Raw genomic sequence first — 22,370 nt, forward strand, 5'->3', positions numbered from 1 at the left:
TGAGGTCGTGCTGGAGTGGGGTGGCCCTGGTTCCAGAGACAGGAGGTGCTAGTAAGAAGAGAATTTGGACGCAGACACACAGGGGGAAGGCCGCACGTTGATGGAGGCAGAGGTTGGAGCCGTGTCGACAACCAAGGACACGAAAGGTTGCGGGCAATACCAGGCGCTGGGTGGCAGGAGAGGGCCCTCCCCTGGAACCCTCAGAGGGGGTGCCCTGCCCTGGGACCTCACAAGCCCACTGCTTGCTGGCCCCCGTTTCCCAGAAGTCAACGCTTTGAGGAAAATGAGAAAGTCAGCAGGTGTCCCTCCACGCTGCACACTGAACGTATCCAGATTTAAGACCGGCCTTTGTTCACAGCTTAGGCCCTTCGGGCTCTGCTGGGGTTAAGCTGTCCATCTATGAAGTGGGGGGTGGTCAGTGACATCCCATTTTACAGATGGGGACACCAAGGCTCTGAAGTCTACACCCTTCCCAAGCAGTTCCTGAGCAATCGGCAGCCCTGGCAGCTGCCGCTCCAGCCAGCCACTCCATGGAAGCAGGCCGGCCTCCTTTTTGCCCAGATGTTGGATCAAGTCCTTTGAATTCCCGGCAAAAGGGAGAGGTCCACAGAAATTTCAGAGCTCCAATTAGGACAGTTGGCAGTGGCTCTGTAACCTGCCTCTGTAACCGCTATGGTGTAGGGGCGGCAAGTGCCTCAGGCCCAGGCAGCTCGCCTGTGTCTCCTGAACACAGTCTGCCCAGGACAGGCGGCTCCCGGCCTGAGGTCGTGGCCACAGGACTCTCTGAGGCCAACTGGTCAGCCCAGCCTGAGACACACAGCTACCGCGGGCCCCAGGCGTCTCCCCACCCAAGTGACCTCCCTTGCCCTTTCATTCATTCCCAAGAGCCCCGTCCCAGGAAGGGGTCAGGCCAGGCACGTCCGTCCCTGTGTCTCTGTAGAGCACCCAGGCACAGCCAGCTGCCCGAAGGCCCCGCGGGACCACGTGTGGGGCAGTCCCGTGTCTCCAGCTTCGGGCCCAGGAGCCCCATGTGTCAGAGAGGGCGCCGAAGAACGGCTCACTGCCAGTCCCGAGGGTCACAGACTCCCATGTTGCCAGGGAGGCAGGTGTGTCCTGCGGGGCCTGCAGTGGGGAGCAGAAAGCTGGGGTGTGGGTGGAGTGTGGGGCCCTCGAGCAGACTGTGGGAGGTGTCTCAGGGGCACAGCGACTGTTCTGGGAGTCCATCTGGAACCTGTGAATGGGACCTTTCTGGGAAATAGGGACTGGACAGATGTGGTCAAGTTAAATGAGGTCAGACTAGAGGATAGTGGCCCCAGTCCTGTGACTGGGTAGAGGGAAGTTTGGACCCAGTGCAAAAGACACAAGGGGACAAACATGAGGCAGAGGCAGAGATGGGATGCAGCCACAGCCATGGGACCCGGGGGCCACCGGGAGCCAGGAGGGGTGGGAAGAATTCCCCCCGGGTCCCCACCAGAGCCTTCAGAGGGAGCCTGGCCCTTGCTGCCTGGCCCTCGGACCTCTGGCTTCCAGAGCTGTGAGAATAGGTGTCTGCTATCTCACCCCCCCAGATTTTGGTATACTTGTTACAGCGGCCCCAGAAAATGAATACCGTGACCCAACACGTGCTGAAACACTGCTTGCTTCTCTGGCTGCCAGGGGAGAGATGCTGATGCACGCCATACAGCAAAGGCTCTGGGAAGTCCTGCAGGGAAAAGCAGGCTCCATTCTCCCAAGCTGATGCAGCCATGAGAGCATTCATTCCCACCTACCCTTTAACTTCCAATGGGATACACTTTGGGAAACACTGGATGAAGAAATCCCTAAGGTCCCCTTCAGATTGAAAATCTGTGGCTTTTGGAACTGGAAGCCGAGCCATGAAATAAAAAAGGCTTAGTCACTATTTTTTTAAATAGCCAAAACACTCTTCCATTGTGAGGGAAGCAAAATCAGTCCAGGGAAGAACAACAGCCGTAGTTAATCAGACGTGAGCACGTAGGAGCGTCAATTTGAAGTCCATCAAAGTGTGAATGGGGATAATTGGATTGCGCAGGATTATCTTCTCGGGCTATGTTCCTAGAAGTGGAGTTGCTGAATCAAAGACTTTGCATTTTTAAGACATTTGACTCAGAGTGCCGGCTGCTCTTCAGACAGCTGTACAGATTTACACTTACATTAACAGACCAGAGGTGCCCGGTCCCCCACCCATGCCAACACTGAACATGATATCTGACATCTTTAAATTGTCCTGTGTGTTTTGACCACAAAGGTAAATAAGAGTTTTATTGAGTTACCTGAATTTACATGGAATTGTGTCCAGAGCAGCCTGCCCACTAGCCCATCACCGCCCACGAAGGACTCCTGCCAATAACCATGCCAGGGGTACCGAGGTCGGGCCAAACTTCAGAGGCAACAGCAAACCTCGTTCAGATTTGGCCTGAAATATTAAAATCGAAAAAGGGACGATTCAGTGTCATAGGATCTTTCCCCAGGGGCAGGGCTGGGCAGGGAAGAGGTTGGGATTTGGAGTCAGGGGAACACAGATTTGTCCTGGTTTGGCCCCTTGCTGGCTCTCTGACCTTGGGAAACTCTCTGACCTTGGGAAACTCTCATGACCTTTTCGTGCCTCCCTCTCCGTATCTCTGACGTGGTATAATGACAGCCCCCATCTCTCCATGCTGGGATGAAGTTTTGTCTCCTCCTTGTGAGTTGGGCTTTGTGGATGTAACCCTAACATGAGCCAGGGCTCCAGACAGCCCTGTCGAGCAGGCATCGCAAATGATAGTCAGGCTACCAAAAGGCATAGGAAGGAATTTGGGTTTTGACTTGCATTTTTTTAAAACATTGAAAGGAGTCCACAAAATCCTGCCTCCTCTCCTCTCTGCTTTTCTCACCCCTCCGGCAGTGACTTGAGGCTCTCATTTGCCCCAGACCTTGTCTCCAAACCCAGCTCTCGTTTTTGCATCTCGCCCCCTCGGCGTGGCTCAGCCACACTTTAGTGCACAGTGTCCTCACCGGATTTGCTTTTCAGCAGCCGCCTCTAAGACCTAGGTTCCCTCATAAAGGGAGGATCCTCACCTGAATTCTCCTGACTCTCTAAGTCCTGTTTCCTGCCACCTAGTCCCCAGTTCTGCCTAAAATGTGGAAGTCTGGGACAAGCAGAACTCTGTTTGGAAGGCAGTAGAGGGATGGTAGAGGAAGCCAAGTGGACAAAAACAAAATATTCCCCAATTGGTGAGAAGTATGTTACATAAACGTGTGCGTGTGTGCTGCCGCCGCCTGGCTGCTCGTTCCCCTCAGCTCCTATTGGCTGCTTCTCTTCTAACTGAACCCCTTTTAACATCCTTAGAGCTTCGCCCTTACTGAACATGATCTTTTCTTCTTCCCCCGAAGAGAGGTGAGAGAGGCCAAATTATAACCTGAAATTTTTGGCCAGACCAACATGGCAGCCCCCAGCCTTGGGAAGGGGCGGGGTGGGGGCTGGCTCTCTGCTTGGGGAGGGTCCAGTGGGGGTGGTCTTCAGGGGCTGGCTCTTTTTCCAGCCTCTTTCTCCAACTGACAAGAGCCTTGGTTGGTCCCCACCTTGGTGCTTACAGTGTGTGTGTTCAAGTACAGCCCCACTGGAGGGTCACCTTTCTCCCCTGCCAGTCCTCACCCTCCAGGCTGGCATCCCTAGGCATGCCAGGCCACCAGGTGTTCCCAACTTCCCAGCCCCACCCTATCCTTCCCCTGGATGCATCCTCCTGCGAGATCAAGCTGGCCCTGCTGCCCTGATGGGAGGGTGGGAGCGAGGCCCGGGGTGGGGAAGAGCTGGAGAAGTGGGGTGACCCTGGAGCCACACAGCTCCTTTACTTAGGGGCCACGTGGCCTCGTGTGAGGTGCTGAATTCCTCATCTGTAAAATGGACGCGATCACATCTGGCCCCCACTCACGGGGGATGCAGGGTGGCCCACAGTGATGCCCTGGGCCTCTGCTCCCTCCTTCCACGTGCCTCACGGCTGGCTGCTCACCACCCTCTGCTAGGTGTCCTGCAGCTGCTGGAGACATGAGGATCAGAGGCGGGTAGGTTGGGGTGCTGTGCTGAGGGCACAGGGCCTGTGGGCTCTGAGGAAGGGCCTAACTCCGCCCAGGCAGGCTCCCTGGAGGAAGTGAGGTCTGAGCTAGGCCTTAAGCAATGAGTAAAAAGTAGCCATTCGTTTTTTCATTCATTCCATTATCAAGCATCTACCTGGTGTCTGCAAAGTACTGATGCTACAAGTGCCGTTTGGGGCTGGACAACGAAGGGGCGTGAGGCATTGGCCCTGTAAGTGGAAGGCCAGGACACGGGCAGGCATGTCTGACCTGCCTTTCAGACTGGCACAGGCCCATAGCCTGACCACACCAGGCACACCCAAGGGTCACAGAGTCCAGGGCAGCTAGAGGTCTCGCCCCACGGGCGTGGCACAGATGGTATGCGTATTGGGAAACAAAGACGGAACTCTGTGTGTGGATGTGAAAATGATCAAGAGACTGTTAAGTGAGAAACAGCAAAATGTAAACAGTGATATGCTGTCTGTGATAAACACACACAGGCGCATACACATCTGTGTGAGTATATGCGGGCGATTTCCAGGGCAGGCGCTGGCCAACACCACTAGGCGGCCGCCTGTCTGAGACTGTGCTCCTGGGGAGGACGTCTGCTGCTCATCTGAGTGGCCCACAGTCGCAGAGAGCCAGCAAGACCCCATGCAGGAGGGCACAAGGCCCGAGGGGCAAAATGGGCTGGGTTTGGGGCCCACCCTGCCAGGGGGGGTGCTGTGTGATTCTTGGGTGCAATATATACATAAACAACTTCTTGTATTTATGTCTGCTGAGGGCAGAGGCCTCACGGGCACATGGTAGGCATTTAGGCAAAGTATTTGTGGACTGGAGGACTTCCTGGGCTTGAGTGGCGTGCGGGCATCTGCTGTCTCGTGGCGCCCTCTGGTGGGCATCCTGCAGGGGCCAGGCTGAGGGCTCACCTTTCTCCTTCCCTTTCAGTGTCGTCCCCAGCCCTGGGCAGCCTGGGACCTGGCCACCAGGGTGTGGCTACCATCAGTGACGTTTGCAAGTCACAGAGGTGGCAGGAATCAGTCCTTCTGGAGTCCTGTGAGCGGCTTCTGGATAGCCAGGTGAGTTGGAGGGCAGCCAGCTGCTCACATTATTATTGGCATTATTAAATACCTGACATCAATAATGGCAGACATAAAATGTTTATTGTGTGCCACCGACGTGTTCCTGAGTAACCTCTCCAAGTCACTGCCTGGGTCTCTCGGGCCCCAAGCGCCTCCCCTCACCCCTGGGTGCCCTTGGCAGCTGGTTCTTCCAGGCTTTTGATGGAGACTGTGGGAGGCATGCCCCTGTCACTGACCCAGGCCCACTGCCCTGAAATTTGCATCAGAGTACAAGGAGAAAAGATCCAGCAGGCTTACAGCCGGGGAATGTTACGCTGTGGACACACACGCCCCAGACACTCAAAAGTCAGGGTCTGACTATCAGAGCAGAGCCCAGAACTCCCAGCTGCGCCCGGCAGCTGCACACAGGCTAAATGCAACACAGAGGCTGCCCTGAAGGGTGAAGTGGGTGTTGCTCAAGTTCCAAGGGAGGCGCCATTTGGCCTGGAAACAATGAAGTTAATTTAGAATACACTTGGCAGTTCAAAGCCCTGAACTGAAAATACTGCAGTAACCTCAGTGAAAGTTTTATTTTACTGTTTTTGACTTGTTTATTCAAAGAGTTTTTATTATTATTTTTACTGTCAGTAACTAACAAAATAAAAATAGACATTAGGGTTAGAAAAAGTGTTTCATTCTAGCCAGTATGCTTATGTGGAATCCCTCCTCTTTGCCTGCCTGGGGAAACCTGGGCACTTCATGTAACTTCAACAAGCTGCGGTCTTTTGGTCTGTAAACTGGGTTTACTGTTGGCTGCCTTAAAGGGCTGTAGTGAAGACGCAATCGGATCACATATGAGAAGGCCATCTGGGAACTGGAAATGTCAAAAGGGTGTCCTGGTGGTCATTGTTTACCATGGCACTTGCAGCTTTTCTTGGAACTCCAGCAAATTCTACCAGCCAGGAGAAGGCGATGCAGCCGGCTCATCAGAGGGCTAGTTGTTGCCCTCGGGCCTCAGTTTACTTGTGCACACGTGCCTGCCCGTGGCCAGACTGCATGTCAAGCGTGGCTGTCCCATGTCAGGTGCCTGTGACGAGAGGATCTCAGAGCTGGGGTACCAGCTTGTAGGTCTGTCCACAATTCAGCAAAGCCTGGCTAGAAGGCCAGGGCAATGCTAAGTCTTTGCTAAGCTAGAGTCCCCTTTGCTACGAACTGAGTCCCCTGCAAGGTGGTCTCCTGGGAACCTCCGTGCTGATCTGGTGACAACTCTAGGGCTTAAAACAGGCCTGTGAATCGCAATCACAGCTGGTCCCCTCTTCAGGAAGGCCAGGCTCGGGTAAGGGCCACATGTCTGTCATTCTGGGATGGAATGCCAGGGGGACCGCACTGTGTGAGGCGATGCCCCCAACCCAAGCGGCGGGCTGCTGGCTCTGGGGGAAAGCAATCCTCACCTCCCAAATGGCACCCTGAGGGGGTTGCCCTCCACTGATGGAATCCTTTCCTGCTTAAACACGTGGAACGGCTGCTTTTCCCTCCATCACACTTTCTTCATGACCCAGATCAACATCCATGCTTTTTGCATTCAACCATAAGCCATTTTCAAAATAAGTTCCGAAACGGCTTTTTCAAGGACTGTAAACAGCTCACTAGTCTACTTTCTGTATCATGTACTTTCTTCCCTTTTAATTGCTTATTCCACAAACATGTAACTTTGAAGTCGAAATTCTTCAAAAGGCTCATCACCTCAATAAGTCCAAACGCTTTCCTCTTTCTCTTTCCAGTTATAGCCGCTATAAACCAGACATAGAAGTGTCAGTGAGGAGTGTGTATTTCAAGTACATTTCAGTGTTGCAAATGTTTAGTACTTTCACTGAGCAGCTACCACAGAGTAACTCTTCCCTCACCAGCTGGTGTTTAGACTTTGCTACTCAAAGTGTGGGTGGTGAGCCGGCATGAACACCGCCAGGAGCTGGTTAGAAATGCAGAACTTCAGGCTGCACCCAGGCCTGCAGGATCAAAATTTTATCGAGATGCCAGGGATATAATGCCTGTACATTACAGTTCGAGATACTCTAGTTCAGTTTGTAAAATGTTGGAGGTATTTGAATAGAAAGTATTTAGACAGCATGGTGATACCTGTATGGAACAAGGCCTTACAGGCAGCCAACTTTGTGGGTTTCCGTCTGTGTTAAGAACCTGAGGGCCTTTAGGGTCCCAGGTAAACTGCAGTGCTTGCTTCCATCTCATCTCATCAGCCTTCAAAGCCATGTTTCTTTGGAGTGGTCCAGCACTGAAAAAAAAATCACATCCATACAGCAAAGCTTCTGTGGCCCAACTTGATCAAGACAGAGATGGCTGCAAAATGGGTTGGGTCATTTTCAGAACTACAGGTTGACAGACACGAGAAGGGAGATAGCATGTGACAATAGCAGTATTATATTTCATTAAGTGGAATTAAGATGATGGTACTGATTTTTGCAGTTGTTGAGTTACCTGGTGCTCTGGCTGTTATTTGGACAATGGGCAGTGACCACATTCACTTCAGACCTGTAACCATGCAAATGTGTCCTGTGGTCCCTTCCTTTAAAAAAAAAGCTCTTAGAGGTTCATGTGCCCTGTGGCAGGCTGTGAACATGTCTGCTCTGGGGAACTTGTCGCCGAATGGCTGCTTCGATCTTGGGCTGGGTGTGGGTCCTCATTTGTTCCTTCTTACCTCAATCCGCCGTGTTCTCAGGGATGACAGTCAAAGCGAGGAGATACGCGAGAGCGAGCACACTGAGACCCAAAACACTTTGGTTTAGATGTCGCTTCTTCATCCTTTGAGATCTCAAATCCCTCCTCCCACAAAAATTCTTCCTCAAAACAAGGCACGCACTGCCCACAGGCACAACTGTGTCCCTGGGGCATCTACTGCTTACAAAGGCTTCCACAGCGCTCACCTCACTGGGGTTTTTCTTTTTAAGTGGAATGCTGTTTCTTCATGATTCAGTCTTGGCAGGTTATAAATTTCTAGGAATGTATCCTTTTCTTCTAGGTTATTCAGATGTTGGCATATAATTATTCATAGTGGTCTCTTAGATTGTTTTAATTTCTGTGGCATCAGTTGGAATGTCTCCTGTTTCATTTCTAATTTTATGAAGTCTTCATAGATCTACAGCTAATTTTGAGATTGAATCAGTAATGAAAACCCCCCCAATAAAGAAAAATCCAGGACTGATGGCTTCACTGGTGAGTCTACCAAACATTTAAAGAGGCATTAATGTCAACCTTCTCAAAATCTTCCCAAAAAAATTGAAGAGGAAATACTTCCAAACTCATTCTGTGAGGCCCTCAGTACTCTGATACCAAAGCCAGACAAAGCCTCTACAAGAAAACTACAAACGAGTATCTGTTATGAATATAGATGCAAAAATCCTGAACAAAATACTAGCAAACTAAACCCAACAGCACACTAAAAAAATCATACACCATGACCGAGTGGTATTTACTCCCTGGAATGCAAAGATGGTTGAACAAATGAAAATCAATTACAGCTGACCTTTGAATAACACGGGGGTTAGGGGCACTGACCCTGTAGTGCAGTAAAGAATCTATACATCACTTTTGACTCTCCAGAAATTTAACTAATGGCCTGCTGTTGACCAGAAGCCTTACCAATAACATGTAATTAACATGTATTTTGTGTTACATGTATCATATGCTTTCTTATAATAAAGTAGGCTACAGAAAAGAAAATGTTATTTCAAAATATCATGAATCTCCAAAAAAATTTCTAATACACTTATTGAAAAAAGTCTGCATATAAGTGGATCCACACAGCCCAAACCAATGTTCTTCAAGGGTCAACTGTAATGTGATTCACCACATGAACAGAATAAAGGATAAAATCACACAATCATCTCAATAGATGCAGAAAAAGTGTTTGGCAAAATTCAACACCCTTTCATGATAAAAAAAAAAAAACTATCAACAAACTAGAAATAGAGGGAAATACCTCAACATAATAAAGGCCATATGAGAAAAGCCCCAAATTAACATCATATTCAATAAAAAAAAGTTGAAAGCTTTTCCTCTAAGGTCAGAAACAAGACAAGGATGCCCCATTTGCCACTATTATTCAACATAGTACTGGAAGTCCTGACCAGAGCAATTAGCAAAAGGCATCCAAATTGGAAAGGAAGTAATAAAATCATCCCTGTCTTCAGACATGATCTTATAGAAAATTCTAAAGACTCCACCAAAAAAAGCTATTAAAACTAACAAATTCAGTAAAGTTGCAGGATACAAAAGAACCATGCAAAATCAGTAGCATTTCTATACACTAGCAACAAACTACCTGAAAAGGAAATTAGGAAAACAATCCCATTTACAACAGTACCCAAAAGAATAAAATACTTACGAATAAACGTAACTAAGGTGAAAGACTTGTTATGTTGAAAACTACAAAAACATTGGTCAAAGAAATTAAGACACCAATGGAAAGACATCCCATGTTCATGGACCAGAAGACAGTATTGTTAAAATGTCCACACTACCCAAAGTCATCTAAAGATTCAATGCAATCCCTGTCAAAATCCCAATGGTATTTTTCACAGAAAAAGAACAATTCTAAAACTCACATGGAACCACAAAAGACCACAAATAGCCAAATCAATCATGGGAATGAAGAACAAAGCTGCAGGCATCACACTTCCTGATTTCAAAATATAGTACAAGTGACAGTAATCAAAACAGTATAATACTGGCATAAAGACCAACTTGTAGGCCCACAGAGAAGAACAGACAGCCCAGAAATAAACCCATGCATATATCGTCAAGTGATCTTCAGCAGGGGTGCCAAAAATACACAATAAGGAAAGGACAGTTTTTTCAACAGGTGGTGTTGGGAAAAATCGATATCCACGTATAAACGAGCGACATTTGGACCCTTACTTTACAGAATATAAAAAAATCAATGCAAAATGGATTAAACATAAGACCTGAAACTGTAAAATCCTAGCAGACCACTTAAGGGAAAGCTTATGGTCACACAGAAACCCGCACAGGGATGTTATAGTCCTATCAGCTTTATTCATAACAGCCAGAACTTGGAAGCAACCAAGATGCCCTTAGGTAGGTGACTGGATAAGTAAACCGGCACATCCAGACAACAGAATGCTATTTGGCACTAAAAAGAAATCAGGTATCAAGCCACAAAAAGACATGGAGGAACCTAACGCATATTACTAAGTGAAAGGGGCCAATCTGAAGGGCTACACACTGTATGAGTCCAACGAGATGACTCTAGACAAGGCAACACCGCGGACGCCATGGAAAGATCAGTGGGTGCCAGGCGGGGTGAAGGGGAGGGATGAGTACATGGTACACAGAAGATGTTCAGGGCAGTAGAAATACCCTGTAAGCTATTATAATGATGGATACATGCCTTACACATTTGTCCAACAGAAAGCACACCACCGAGAGTGAGCCCTCACACACCAGAGGCTCTGGGTGACCACGATGTTCAGGGCAGGTTCCTCGGTTGTGACCACTGTCCCGTCGGGTGCAGAATGTTGCAGTGGGGAAGGCTGTGCACGAGCAGGGAAAGGGGCATGTGGACATTCTCTGTACCTGCCCCTCAATTTTGCTGTGAATCTAAAACTTCTTTAAAAAAAAAAATTTTTTTTTTTTAAGAAAAGGACAAAGGAACCATAAGAAGCTCTTGGAATTAAAAGCATCATAGCCTGAGTATCTGGTAGAAGAGCCAGAAGACAAAGTTATGAATATGTGGTCCAGAAAACAGAGTAGACAGTAAGAACAAAAATTAGAGGATTGTCTAGGTAAAACAACATTCAATTTGTAAAAGTTAGAAAAATAAGAAAATGGAGAGGATGAAATTCCCAAAGATGTAACGCAGCACATTTACCAGAACCATAGGCACGTGTGTGAGATGGGCCTCTACACACTAGCACCGGGCACCAAGGCAGGGCACGACCATACCGGAGGAATTAAGGACTGAAAAAGAACATAAAGCCTTCCTGAGGTTGTTTTTAAAAAAGCTAGGTCACACAAAATAGGACCAAAGGGCATAGTCCTCTCAATGGCAGTGTTGGGCGGTGCAAGACAACGGGGCAGTGCCTCCAACATGCCAGTGCAAAGTACTGAACCTGGAAACCATGGTGAGAGTAGAAAAGGGCCATTTTTAAACAGGCTAAAATCTTGACAAACTTGACTGACAGCCCTCCTTGAGGAACTCCCAGAAAACATATTGCAACAACTGAAGGATCCAGATGTGAAACCCAGGAAGCAGGAACCTGAACCCAGCAGCTGCAGGAAGACAGCTGTGCAGCACACCCAGAGAAGCCAAGGCAGCTGGAGCAGGTGTGGGGGCCGTGGGAAGCTGGCAGGACCACCCACAACCCAAGAGGCCTGCCAGGTGGAGGAAGACTTGGGCACACAAGACAAGTTTTCCTCTGGGGAAAGTGGAAAACTGCATCACCACTTGGCTTAGTCTGCACCAGATACACCCCATGGTGGGCAGCTGTGGGATGAAGGCCCTGGGGGAGTGGCAGGGCAGGCAGGGAGGCCCCGGGTAACAGGCACTGCGGGAAACCACTGTCCTCTGGACTGAGATGCAAGGGTGCAGGGCACAGAGCCGTCTGCAGTGGCATCCTTGACCTTCCGTCAGGCCCGGCAGTCAAGCCGTTCACTCCAGTTACAGATCCTAAGGTGTCACTGCTTTCGGCTGGGCCAGCCACAGATCCGCGTCACCCACCTTATCTTCCCTTTGTGTCTTCAGGCTGTCTGCTTAAATTATTGGTTGGATAAGGAGCGACCTGGTTTCCAATCTGACCCTCAGTACTGTAGGCAGCTGACTCTTCCATCAAAAGCATGTGAACACTGCTTTGGAATCAACATAGACTTTATGGGTGCCCTTCTGGTCCCTGCTTTCTGCAGGCCCTCCTTCAGAACGTTCCCGGCTTACGCAGTCAAACCACGTTCACGTTCAACAGAAGGTAGGATCTGACCATCTTCCTTTTTGGGGAACATTTTCATTTTTCCATTTGAACACAGATGTCATACTTCTATATGCAGAATCTACATAACATCCTATGGAATGCAACCATCACAGCAAAATCCTACAGAGCCACAAACACAAGCATGAGAGCTGCTGCTAGCCTGGGGTCCAGGCTCCAGGCCGTGTCCCCTCATTCATGTCTGAAGCGCCATGGAACGCCCTGTGGGACAGCAGGCATCTGGCATTGCTGCAGGGCTGTCCGCTTGGTCACTCAGTAGCTGCCCATCCCCTCTACACTGGGGTAAGAGAGCATGGCACGGCCACCCTCTTCGAGCATCGCTGGGTCCCTCCAGCACAAATATTAGACAAATTTGTTGAATGCACTTTTTTGGTGCCTGACCTGAGATTCTGAATTGAAGACAGATTTTTTCTTAAATTGTTTTTATTTCCAAGTGCACTAAAAAGTTAGAGGCATGTTTAAGATAAAGCTAAGGAAAACCGTGTGCATCAACACAGTGAAATGTTAAATGGGGACAGAGGGCACAACTGGTGAGAGCCTGGTACAGGACAGACTGTCACAGGCGAGCCCGAACCACAGCCAAGAGAGGCCGGCCAGCTCTGAAAACACACACGATTCATTAAGCACTAGGCCACTTTATAAATTGAGAACTGTCAACTGGCGACTTTATTTCATATAAAAATTACATTGAGAGAAGAGGTTGAAGTCAAGAGGTGGTTTCGCACACACTCGCCAAGTCTCACAGGGTTCAACCACTTCGGTAATTTTCTAAATTGATAAACAGGATATACATATTAAAAGCCTCATATGGAAGCCCAATACACATGTCCAACCCAGACAAGATGTGCAAATGAATATGCAAAACAATCTCTGGAAATTCCCCGCCCCCTGGTCCCCCACTCCTCTTCCCTCTGGCTGTGACACATCCCATTGCCGGACAGCGCACGCATTTCTGCAGGGACTCAGTCCGTCTCAAAAGCATCCTGTGGCTTTGTCCACGTGGCTCTGAGTGTGTCCCAGCAGGTCCCTTTGTGGCTCTGATCAGCAGCAGCAGAAGCCCTGATTAGGACAGGGCGCAGATTAATTAAACACAGAAACAAAATGGCTCACAGATGAACGGAAAGGCGTGAAGACCAGGAGGGCAACGCCGGCTCTGCTCGGCTTGGGAGACAGGCGTAAAGGGGACCCCCAGACCGTCGCAGACTGCTTCCTCGTGAGTCCCACAAAGCGTGTGCAGCCCAGGCAAGTTAAGGCGAGTCCCCGAGGAGGGAGCTGTTTGTGTTCTGGCATAATTTTAAGCTCTGTACCAAGGGCCCTATTTCTCATTTGTGACATGGTAGAGAAACAAACATAAATGATAAGAACAACAAAAATCAAGCCATTGCCACCCTGAATATTCTCTGCCGAGTGAGGCATGGAGCCCGGGGCTCGCTGCCTGGGGGTCCTCACCTCAGTACCACCACAGGCCAACACCTATCGCGCCTGGCATTACACTGCTGCTGTGCCAGCCCTTCCTGGCACACCCACCCGCCAGGCTGCACAGAGCGTCAGGCCACCACCAGACTTTGCCCCTCTCTTACTGAGGTGCTGTTTACACGCTGCTAATTTGGCTGGAACAAGAAGTCACTTCCAAGGACCTCATGCACTCCTGATTTTAAAAATAAACTCAAAACAGGAGGCAACGGAGGACCACAGGGGAGTGACTGTTCTTTGGACGAAGACCCTCTCCCACATGCAATACATTCATTCATTCATGGTCGCCCCACATGGAGGCCGCCGCAGCCCCCCTGGTCCCTGAAATGTTGGCTTCTGGAAACAGCTAGTTGGCTGCACACGGCCATCGCACATTACAGCGCCTAGACACACTGCCGATTCTAACACTGTGCACACACACATGCACGCATGCACAGACTTGCCGTGAGGGTGGATGAAGCCCCCGTGTGCTGAGGGTTCCCCCAACACTGACTGCCTTCTGCCCGGTGCACAGGTCCCCTGCAAATTCATGCAACGTGTCAGAGCCGCCCAGAGTGGAGTCATGCGTATGCAAACGCCCCTCCCTCATCAGGAGGCACTAAGAACCAGGGTCAACAGACGCCCAGAAACCACCAGTCCAGGAATTCCTGCTCCCTGGCTTAGCTTTTTTCTTCATGACTGAAAAGCTGCTCAGCACACAGGAGTTCAATAGCCCGTGTGACTCCCACACAACTTCTTAGAAAATGCAAAGTATTCCTAACAAGCTCCTAACTGTGCAGGAAGATAGTGACATTTGGCTTCTTCATGTGGCCACATACCTCTTGTTAGTTGTACAGATGAAAACTGGGCAGAGCATCGTCCAGCTGCCAACGTGGAGGATCTGCAACTGTGACTACAAACCGTGCCTGCTGCCACGGCTGCTCTGTGTAGGTTCCATTTGCCCTACTGGTCACAGATGAGCTGGTGGTGCCCTTTCAGACCCCAGATAAATAATTCAAGTCTGTTGATAGGTTCCAGCATGACGGGAGGCCTCAGACAGAGAGCTCCGGGCCTCCTTTCCTGGGTCTTGTTTGCAGCCGCCTAAATCGGAAGCCGACAAAGGGGTTCATCCAGAGGAGCGAGGGGGGCCCCCCGAAGACAGACTTCATCCCTTCCCACCGCAGCCTCCGCTCCCATGTTGGTTTCTCACTTTTCAATCTCTCAATCTCCTGGAAGCAGAGAGAAAAGTGGATGGCAGACAGACACAGGTAGGTTAGACAGAAATGCCACACAGATACAGGTCAGGCCCAGTTAAAGGCGGGAGAAAACCAAGCTTGAGAATCTGGATCATTTGAGAAGCAGGGGTTCAGGGGAACTGTGGGCTGCTGGTGGTCGGCAGAGTAAACGCTCCTTCCCCCCGCCCTCCAGCCTCCCCGAGCACAGCCTTCTGGCCAGACCAACATCTGGAACAGTGGGCAGCAGTTGGGCAGGGGGAGCTGGTCTTCTGGGCCAGGGCTCCAACCTTTTTGTCATTTACTACAAATACTTACGGAGCACCTACTTAGACCTAGTTCAAAGGCATGAAGGTGATCGATTCCCTTCAACTCCCTAAGCTGCTCCAGGGGCTTGGTCTCCTAGAAACTGGGAATTTGCAGGGCTCTTATCTGCTAGGCTCTATCTGCCTGGCTCTGTTGACTCAACTCAAGCTGGCACTTGAAGTACGCATTGTGCCTAATGACAGGAATGACATACAGTGAACCTGCCGGAGCTTAACAGCCTAATTAATCTCCTAAGTTAATACACAAGCACCCATTGTTGACACTAGCATTTCCCATTTACTCTAGCTTTGGCCAAATAGTAAGCAGACACAGCAGACAAGAAAACATACCGTTTCGTCATTGCATATTGAGTGGATTTGGGTGCCAAACATAACTGCAGTGAAAGTGAAAAACAGAAGACCCTCAAGGCACAGGAAGATCAACAAGATGACAGTTATTGGAGGTGAAAAGTCACTGCATTCTGTGAACAAGAGAAAGTCGGTTGTGACTGGGCGTCAGGGCATAACAAATATCCCAAGGTGTAGATGTCACAGTGCGTAGCTCACAGAGGAACCCTCCCGGGGCAGCCCTGAGCCAGCTTCGATTTTGTGAATAGGGACATTCATTCACCACTCAAGGGTGGAGGTGGTCAGCACCTCCAAGCAAAACTCCACGCCACCATCTCCTAGCCTGCACTTCCAAAAGAGTCTGTATCACCTAATGTTTCTATTAAGTCTGCAGCTGTGTATCAAACTGTTGATGAAAATGCAACCGGAGCCAGGAAAGAAGAGAGGAACATGTACCTCCGCGTGCCAGGGCTGGGTCGGATCGGTCTGCCCTGACTGCTTATCAGGGCTGGAAAGTTAATGCCTACTTGAGATACACCTGCTAGCGTCTATGTGTACTTAGTATTGTGAGGACCGCTTCGTGTGGCGCCTGGCTGCCCGACCAGAAAACAAATGCAAGGCTTGGCAGGAGCAATATTAATTCCCACCCAGCCTCCAAAGTCTTACAACTAGTAGAAGGTATTGATTAAGGAAGAACAATTATATATGACTTTGTTACACTAGCAAAGTGGCAGTGTTGAAGTTTATCCATGATCTTTTCTGAAAACATCCAATTAATTCCTAAAATTGAGGATTTCCTTCAAAATTAGAAAATAAAATCAATTCTTCCTTTACAGCTTTCCCTTTTTCACCTGACAGCAAGCACTTCTAGGAAAGGCACACCACCCAAGCTTACCGGTCCACTGCCCTCGGACACAGGAAACGAACTGGAGTCCGCAGAGAATCAGGGCGTGGACTGAAGACAGGGCTATGTACATCTGGAACAGGGAGAAGGCGGTGAGCGGATACGCATTTCTAGGACCTAAGCCACTGAAATTTATGTCTGCTCTTCCGCTCCGTTTGCTAGTGAAAATCAGTGAGGAAAGGATTCAATCATACAGTTGATACCTGCTCACCCAAGATCACACTGGACCGGGTGAAACAATTTTATAGGAAAACATGCAGGAGGAAAACAAATTCCCACACCCTTCAGCAAGATCCTATCAGCAGGTTCAAGGCATCGGAGAGAAGTAAACCTCAGAGAAACACTGAAAGTTAACAGGAGCTGCGCACAGTCCTCTGCCGGACCCTTCCTAGGAATGACGGCACTGGTTCATAATGGGAGCCCAGGAGAGGTGGGAGAAACTGTTCTGGCGCCAGAATAAAGTTACCTGCCCCAGGCAAGACTCTAGCTAAAGGCCTCAGAGCTCAACAGACGGGACCATACGAGGGTTTTACTCACAGTGAAGAGCACAAAAAACCTCTGGTTCTTCTCTCCCACACAGTTGTTCACCCACGGGCAGTGATGGTCCATTTTCCGAATGCACCTCTTGCAAATACTGAAAGGAGGGGTTTGATGTCGGTGCTCCACGCGCTAAGGAAAGCACCCCCCGCCCGGGGGGCCTGTGCCGGGCCTCCGGCCGGGAGGGCGCTACCTGCAGTGGTGGGCGCGCTCCGGCTTGATGCAGCAGCACTTGGGGCACTTGTAGACCACCTCTCCCGGCTTCAGCTGCAAGCTCTCCATGTACTCTTTAGTGGCGTTTCCTTTCGGTACTGCCCCCTACAGTTTGATAACAATGCATTTGGGTTGAGTACAAAGGTGAAAAAAGCCAATAAATGTGGGAATTCGCCTTAGATTTTAGGTATCATGACATAATTTGTAACGCTGTGATTGCCACAAGTATTTTAATATGTTACTCAGGCAGGACCAGAAGGTTTATTTTCCATGGCAAATACCATATGCCTTACAATGAACTCAAAATAAATACCTTATTCATAAACTGGTAAGTCACCTGAGTTTCTCCACCTTAACACAGGTCACCCGCAAGGCAAGGCCCGTTTTTTAAGCGTTCCAACTGCAGGGCAGCTGACAGTCCCCAAAGGTGCCAGTCCATCCTGCCACCGCCCTCTCTCCCTTTCCCCCCACTGATGGGCGTGTCTGCCAGGCGCTGCACCATTTCCTATCGCTGCAGCGGGGCAATGCTGAACAATCTCAGAAAGTTCTTTCATGCAGGTTGTTAGAGCTGGGCGCATCGGTCTCTGCCAACCCAATCAAGAGCACCCCCATCCAGACCTGGGAAGTGTGGCCCTGGCACCTGAGCCGGGTGCCTGGCAGGGGCTGCCAGGCAGTGCCAGTTAGGAGAGGAGAGCCCAGGGCACCGGTGGGCTGCCTCTGAGGGCTGCACCCCTGGAGGCCAGTAGGAAAGTGAGGCTGAGTTGGCTGCAGCAGTGGACCCAGGCAATGACAACCATGCTTTGGAAGGTCGTTCTAAGAGTTGTGGCTGTGACTAGAGTGGCCTGGGGAGGCGTTCTACGGTCTCCCCGTCGGGAACAAGGCCTCCATCCATCTCCTAGCTGGAGGCCCTTTGTGTAGAAGGAGCCCACCCAGCACTTGAGCGGTGCAGGGGTAACAGAGCACCAGGAGGTGGCAGGTAGGAGCCAACAGCCCCAGGAGATGCAAGGGGAGGGGGGGCAGGAGACTGCTGGGGGCCGGAGCCAGAGGTCTGAACCTCTGTGTAATGAGGGCAGAATCCAACTTTGAATGAGCCCAGGAGGTGAGTGCCCAGGCTGGAGACTGAGAACGCTGCTCCGGGCCCACGGGGGGCCAGTCTCAAAGTGTGCCCCTGCAGGGAGCGAGGCCCACAGGGGGCTCCCCAGAAGTGGGGACAGGGGGCGCCGTGGGCAGAATGTGAATGTCAACGCCCACCCTCCCCTGCAGCGTCCTTCCCTCCAAGCCAGGACCAAGCTCCCTCACTGTCCCAACACGGGGACGTTTTCTGCTCAAGATCCTAGCATTTCCTAACACTCAAACCGTCTGCTTTAAAAAGGTAAAAAAGTTAAGGGTTTAAAGTATTTTGTTTTTGAAAACTTAAATCTGAATGTTAGGTAAAACATTTTACTTAATTTACATACCACAATCTGCAGTCTTTAATCAAGTTTGCTCTACCGATCCAGGAGCGTCAGTGCTGTAACAGTTTTTAAGTCCCGTCATGCATACACACTCCTGATGACAGTTTAATGCTGCACATTTCCACGAGAGGAAATGAGCCAGACTTTGAAACTTAATTTTTTATGAGACACATGTGCTTTTCCACAGTACATAGATAAAACAGACTTCTGGAAAGCAGAACACCCTACACTGGCCATTTTTTAAGAGCTCTCTTAGGACTGTTTACGGAGGAAAGAAGCATCTCTCAAAGGGGTAGCCAATCAAACATCAGGTGATACTTAAGGGGCCCGCGTGGGGTCACAGCAGTGGTGACCTGCTCTGATCCAGAGTCTGTCTTGGTGTGTCACCCAGCAGACACCAAGCAGGAGGGCTGGCACCAGAGCCGCCTTGTCGGCACCACAGACCCTGCCCGGCCACACCTGGCGCAGAGTGGGGGGCCGCTCCATTCCCGCAGAAGACGCTGCAGAGCTCAGGCACATTGCTCATGCTCACACTCCCGCTTTAACCATCTTCAGGGACCGTCCTTCCTAAAATGTGCCTTGTGTGTCTCATACCCATGTCCCCAGGACGTGGTCCCCAGCCCCAGGCCACAGACATGCCCTCGAGCTCCTTCCTACCTGCAAGCGGTGCACAGCGCTCCCCTCCTGAAGCGTGTTCTGGCGGCCTTCTGATTTCCTGCTGCCTCTCCTGGAGCCTGATCTCTCGTGCCCCCCACACCCACCTCTCACACGCCTCGGAGGAGGGAAGCGCTCTCAACCCCTCCACGCGGCCAGGGAGGTCATGCCTTGCAGAGCACACTTCTCTTTCATCTCTTCCCCCATATCTTCCCATCTTGTCCCCCGACTCACATCCAGAATGTCACATCTTCTGGGTCCCTGGGACCTGACCAAGGGCTGGCTAAGGAGACCTCCCCTATATCTACCTACTAATTTATGGGAACACGGTACAAGGAGTGTGTCAGGACACACAGGAGTGCAAGCTGAACACTGAAGCTACAACGAGGAACTGTGTTTCTCCAAATACCAAAATCTCAAGAGAAAAAGAGACCACAGAGGTTGAGACATGTCAAACAACCAGAGCACAGACCTCACTTGGATCCTGATTCCAATACAGAAGAATGTAAAGGCCCATGACAGCCAGGAGCCCTGAGCTCTACCCAGACAGGCAGCGGGGGGCCACTCAGTCACTGTACGCCAGCCACTGGGATCGCGGCTGTGCTTTATTCAGACAGAGCCCTTTAAAGATGCACACAGGCATTTGCAAAGAGTTACTGTGTCTGCAGTATACTTCCAAGCGCTCTGGAGGGGGAGCAGGCGGAGCAGGTGGGGTGTCTGACGCAAGGCTGCCCAGGAGACGGTCGCTGGATTCCTAACAGTTCTCTCTCTACTTCTGTGTATATTTGAAATGGGCTCTAAGAAGGTAACAAATAGGCTCTGGTAGCAGACAAATCTTGTTCAAATCCCTCTCTGGTTCTTCTGGCTGGGGGGAAGGAAAGACGCCGGGGCAGAACCCAGGGCCCCACAGCAGGCTCCCTTCCTCAGCACACGCCATGCGTCTGCTGAGAAGGCTGATGTTCCTAAAACAAGGCTGGGGACTCAGCACAGGCTTTGGGTGAGGGTCTGTGGGCCCTGGGGGCGGGGGGGCAGCCTTTCTCAGTCACTTGTCCTTCCTCAGGGTTGCCCAGCGTTCAGGTTGGTGGCGTCCCCTCTTCCAACAGTGGGGCTTGCTGCCTTCCTGTCAGATCTCTGACCCACCCAGCGCGGCGGCCCTTCTGCCTTCCTGCTCCTCAAAGTACCCATGACTTTCCTCCACAAAAACACCAACCGGAGCCAATCCTGGTGAAGGCTGACTGGTCCCACTGGTTCAGTGAGAGCACATGACGTCCCAGAGGGGTCTCTGCCCTGCTCTGGGGGCATCACGGCTCTGGACTGGAGCTGGAAAGCCAGGTTGTGATCTGTAGTGAGAAGAGAGCAAACTCTCGCTGAGGGGACAAACCGGGTACCTGACCCTACCTGGCACACAGTCTTCAGGGATGTGGTTTGGTGACTTAACGCATCGAATTCCATCCCGCCTGTGGGGCTGCCGTGTCTCACAAGGTGGCAGGGGGAGCCAGGACGCTGTGGGAAGGACAGGCTGCCCAGGGCACAGCGGACGCCATGGAGCCACCACTCTCTGCCGTCGGCCTCTAATGGAGCTCCAGTCCAGCCCCACAGCCTGCCGGGGGCTGGGCGCTTCCTGGCCCTGAGTCTCCTCAGTTCCACTGACACCGACTTCCACTGGTTTCTGTAACTTGCCAGCAGAGTCCTAACATTTGGCCTGGCCAAACAGTGACACACAATGAACAAAGGACTTGAGTGGACATACCTCCACAGACAGATGGCCAATGAGCACACGAAAAGGGGCTCAATGTTATGAGTCACTAGGGAGATGCAAATCAAAGCCTCGGTGAGACACCCCTCCACTGCCATTAGGATGGCCGTGATCTAAGGGACGGACAGGAGCACGGGGATGTGGGGGAACTGGAGCCTTCACACTGCTGGTGGGAATGTAAAATGGTGCAGCCACTGTGGAAGTTCCTCAAAAAGTTAAATCTAGACTTACCATGTGGCCCAGCAGGTCCACCACTAGGTATACAGACAAAAGAAATGAAACATATATACACATAAAAACTTGTAAATGAATGTTCATGGCAGCAGCATCCTCAAGAGCCAGAAAGGGGAAACCACCCAAAGGTCCATCGACTGATAATAAGTGTAAAAAAGTGTCCGTCCACACAGTGGAATATCACTCAGCCACAGAAGGAACAGAGTCCTGACCCGCAGTGCGGCGTGGATGAGCCTGGAAAACATGCTGCGTGAAAGACGCCAGACACACAAGGCCACACGTGGTAGGGTTCCCCTCATTAAACGTCCAGAACGGGCAGATCCATAGCAGGCTGGAGGGTGCCCAGGGCTGGGGAGGGCAGGGCTGGGCAGCAATGGCTAAGGGGACACGAGTCCTTTCCAGGTTGACGAAATGTCTCCAAACGGGCTGTGGCGTTGGCTGCACAGCTCTGAGTATACTAAAACCCGCTGAGCTGTACTCTAGGAGCAGGAGCTTTGCGGCACATGAATTAAATCTCAGTCACAGCCGCTGGCAGCCAACGCCCCCACCCCCCCGCAGCACTCCCAGTGATCCCCAGAGCGGAGGGGCGTCCCGCACACATTCACCCCACACGTTGCCTCCCCAGCTCTCGGCACTTCCTAGAAGTTTTGAGGCCTTTTCGTGAAGGCAGGGGGCGGTGCCAGGAGCTGGACTGCAGGGGTCAGCAACAGGGTTTGGTTACCGGAGGAAGGCTTTGTGCGTAGCAGGAAACGAGAAGAGGGCCCTTTAGAAGCCTAAGGGACATCAGAGTGGGTTTCGGTCATAGACTGCACAGCAGGGGATGCTACAAACCACCAGCAGACCCCACTTCTGAGTTTGTCCCCAAGGTGCTGTCCCTGCTGCCTGGCTGCCTGGGCCTGTCATACTGCCCCACACCTGAGAACACTCCTAGGCAGACAGGGCAACAGAGGGAACCGGGGAGGGCAAACCCCTGTGATGTGCTCTCAGACACAGCCATCGGGTGAGTCAGGACCATCAGTTTCAGTTTATTCTCAGAGTCCTAATCTTATTTATAAAAGGGTTGTACAGTTGATCCTTCAACAACATGGGTCTGAACTGCACAGGTCCACTTGTACATGGATCTTTTCCCAATAAAT

At 50.8% G+C, this 22,370-nt stretch overlaps 1 protein-coding gene across 6 annotated transcripts in view; it reads right to left on the reverse strand.

Moving 5' to 3' along the window:
• Positions 1–2,291: 2,291 nt before the first annotated feature.
• ZDHHC7 (zDHHC palmitoyltransferase 7) overlaps positions 2,292–22,370 on the reverse strand; it is a 40,804-nt gene continuing 20,725 nt past the window's right edge. For 3 of the 6 annotated variants that reach the window (XM_036993857.2, XM_017677689.3, XM_017677693.3), the window contains 5 exons: positions 17,117–17,241; positions 16,924–17,020; positions 16,378–16,459; positions 15,486–15,616; positions 12,781–14,826 (listed from right to left, as the gene is read on the reverse strand). In XM_036993857.2, the coding sequence (XP_036849752.1) occupies positions 14,650–14,826; positions 15,486–15,616; positions 16,378–16,459; positions 16,924–17,020; positions 17,117–17,241 (612 nt within the window). In that variant the 3' untranslated portion in view covers positions 12,781–14,649. Of the gene's footprint in view, positions 2,435–12,780; positions 14,827–15,485; positions 15,617–16,377; positions 16,460–16,923; positions 17,021–17,116; positions 17,242–22,370 lie in introns of those variants that run through there. The other 3 variants (XR_012126674.1, XR_005054656.2, XR_012126673.1) reach the window with 3 other exon arrangements.

This window comes from Manis javanica, chromosome 17 (genome assembly GCF_040802235.1).
Source record: "Manis javanica isolate MJ-LG chromosome 17, MJ_LKY, whole genome shotgun sequence".
In the NCBI taxonomy this organism is placed as follows: Eukaryota; Metazoa; Chordata; class Mammalia; order Pholidota; family Manidae; genus Manis; species Manis javanica.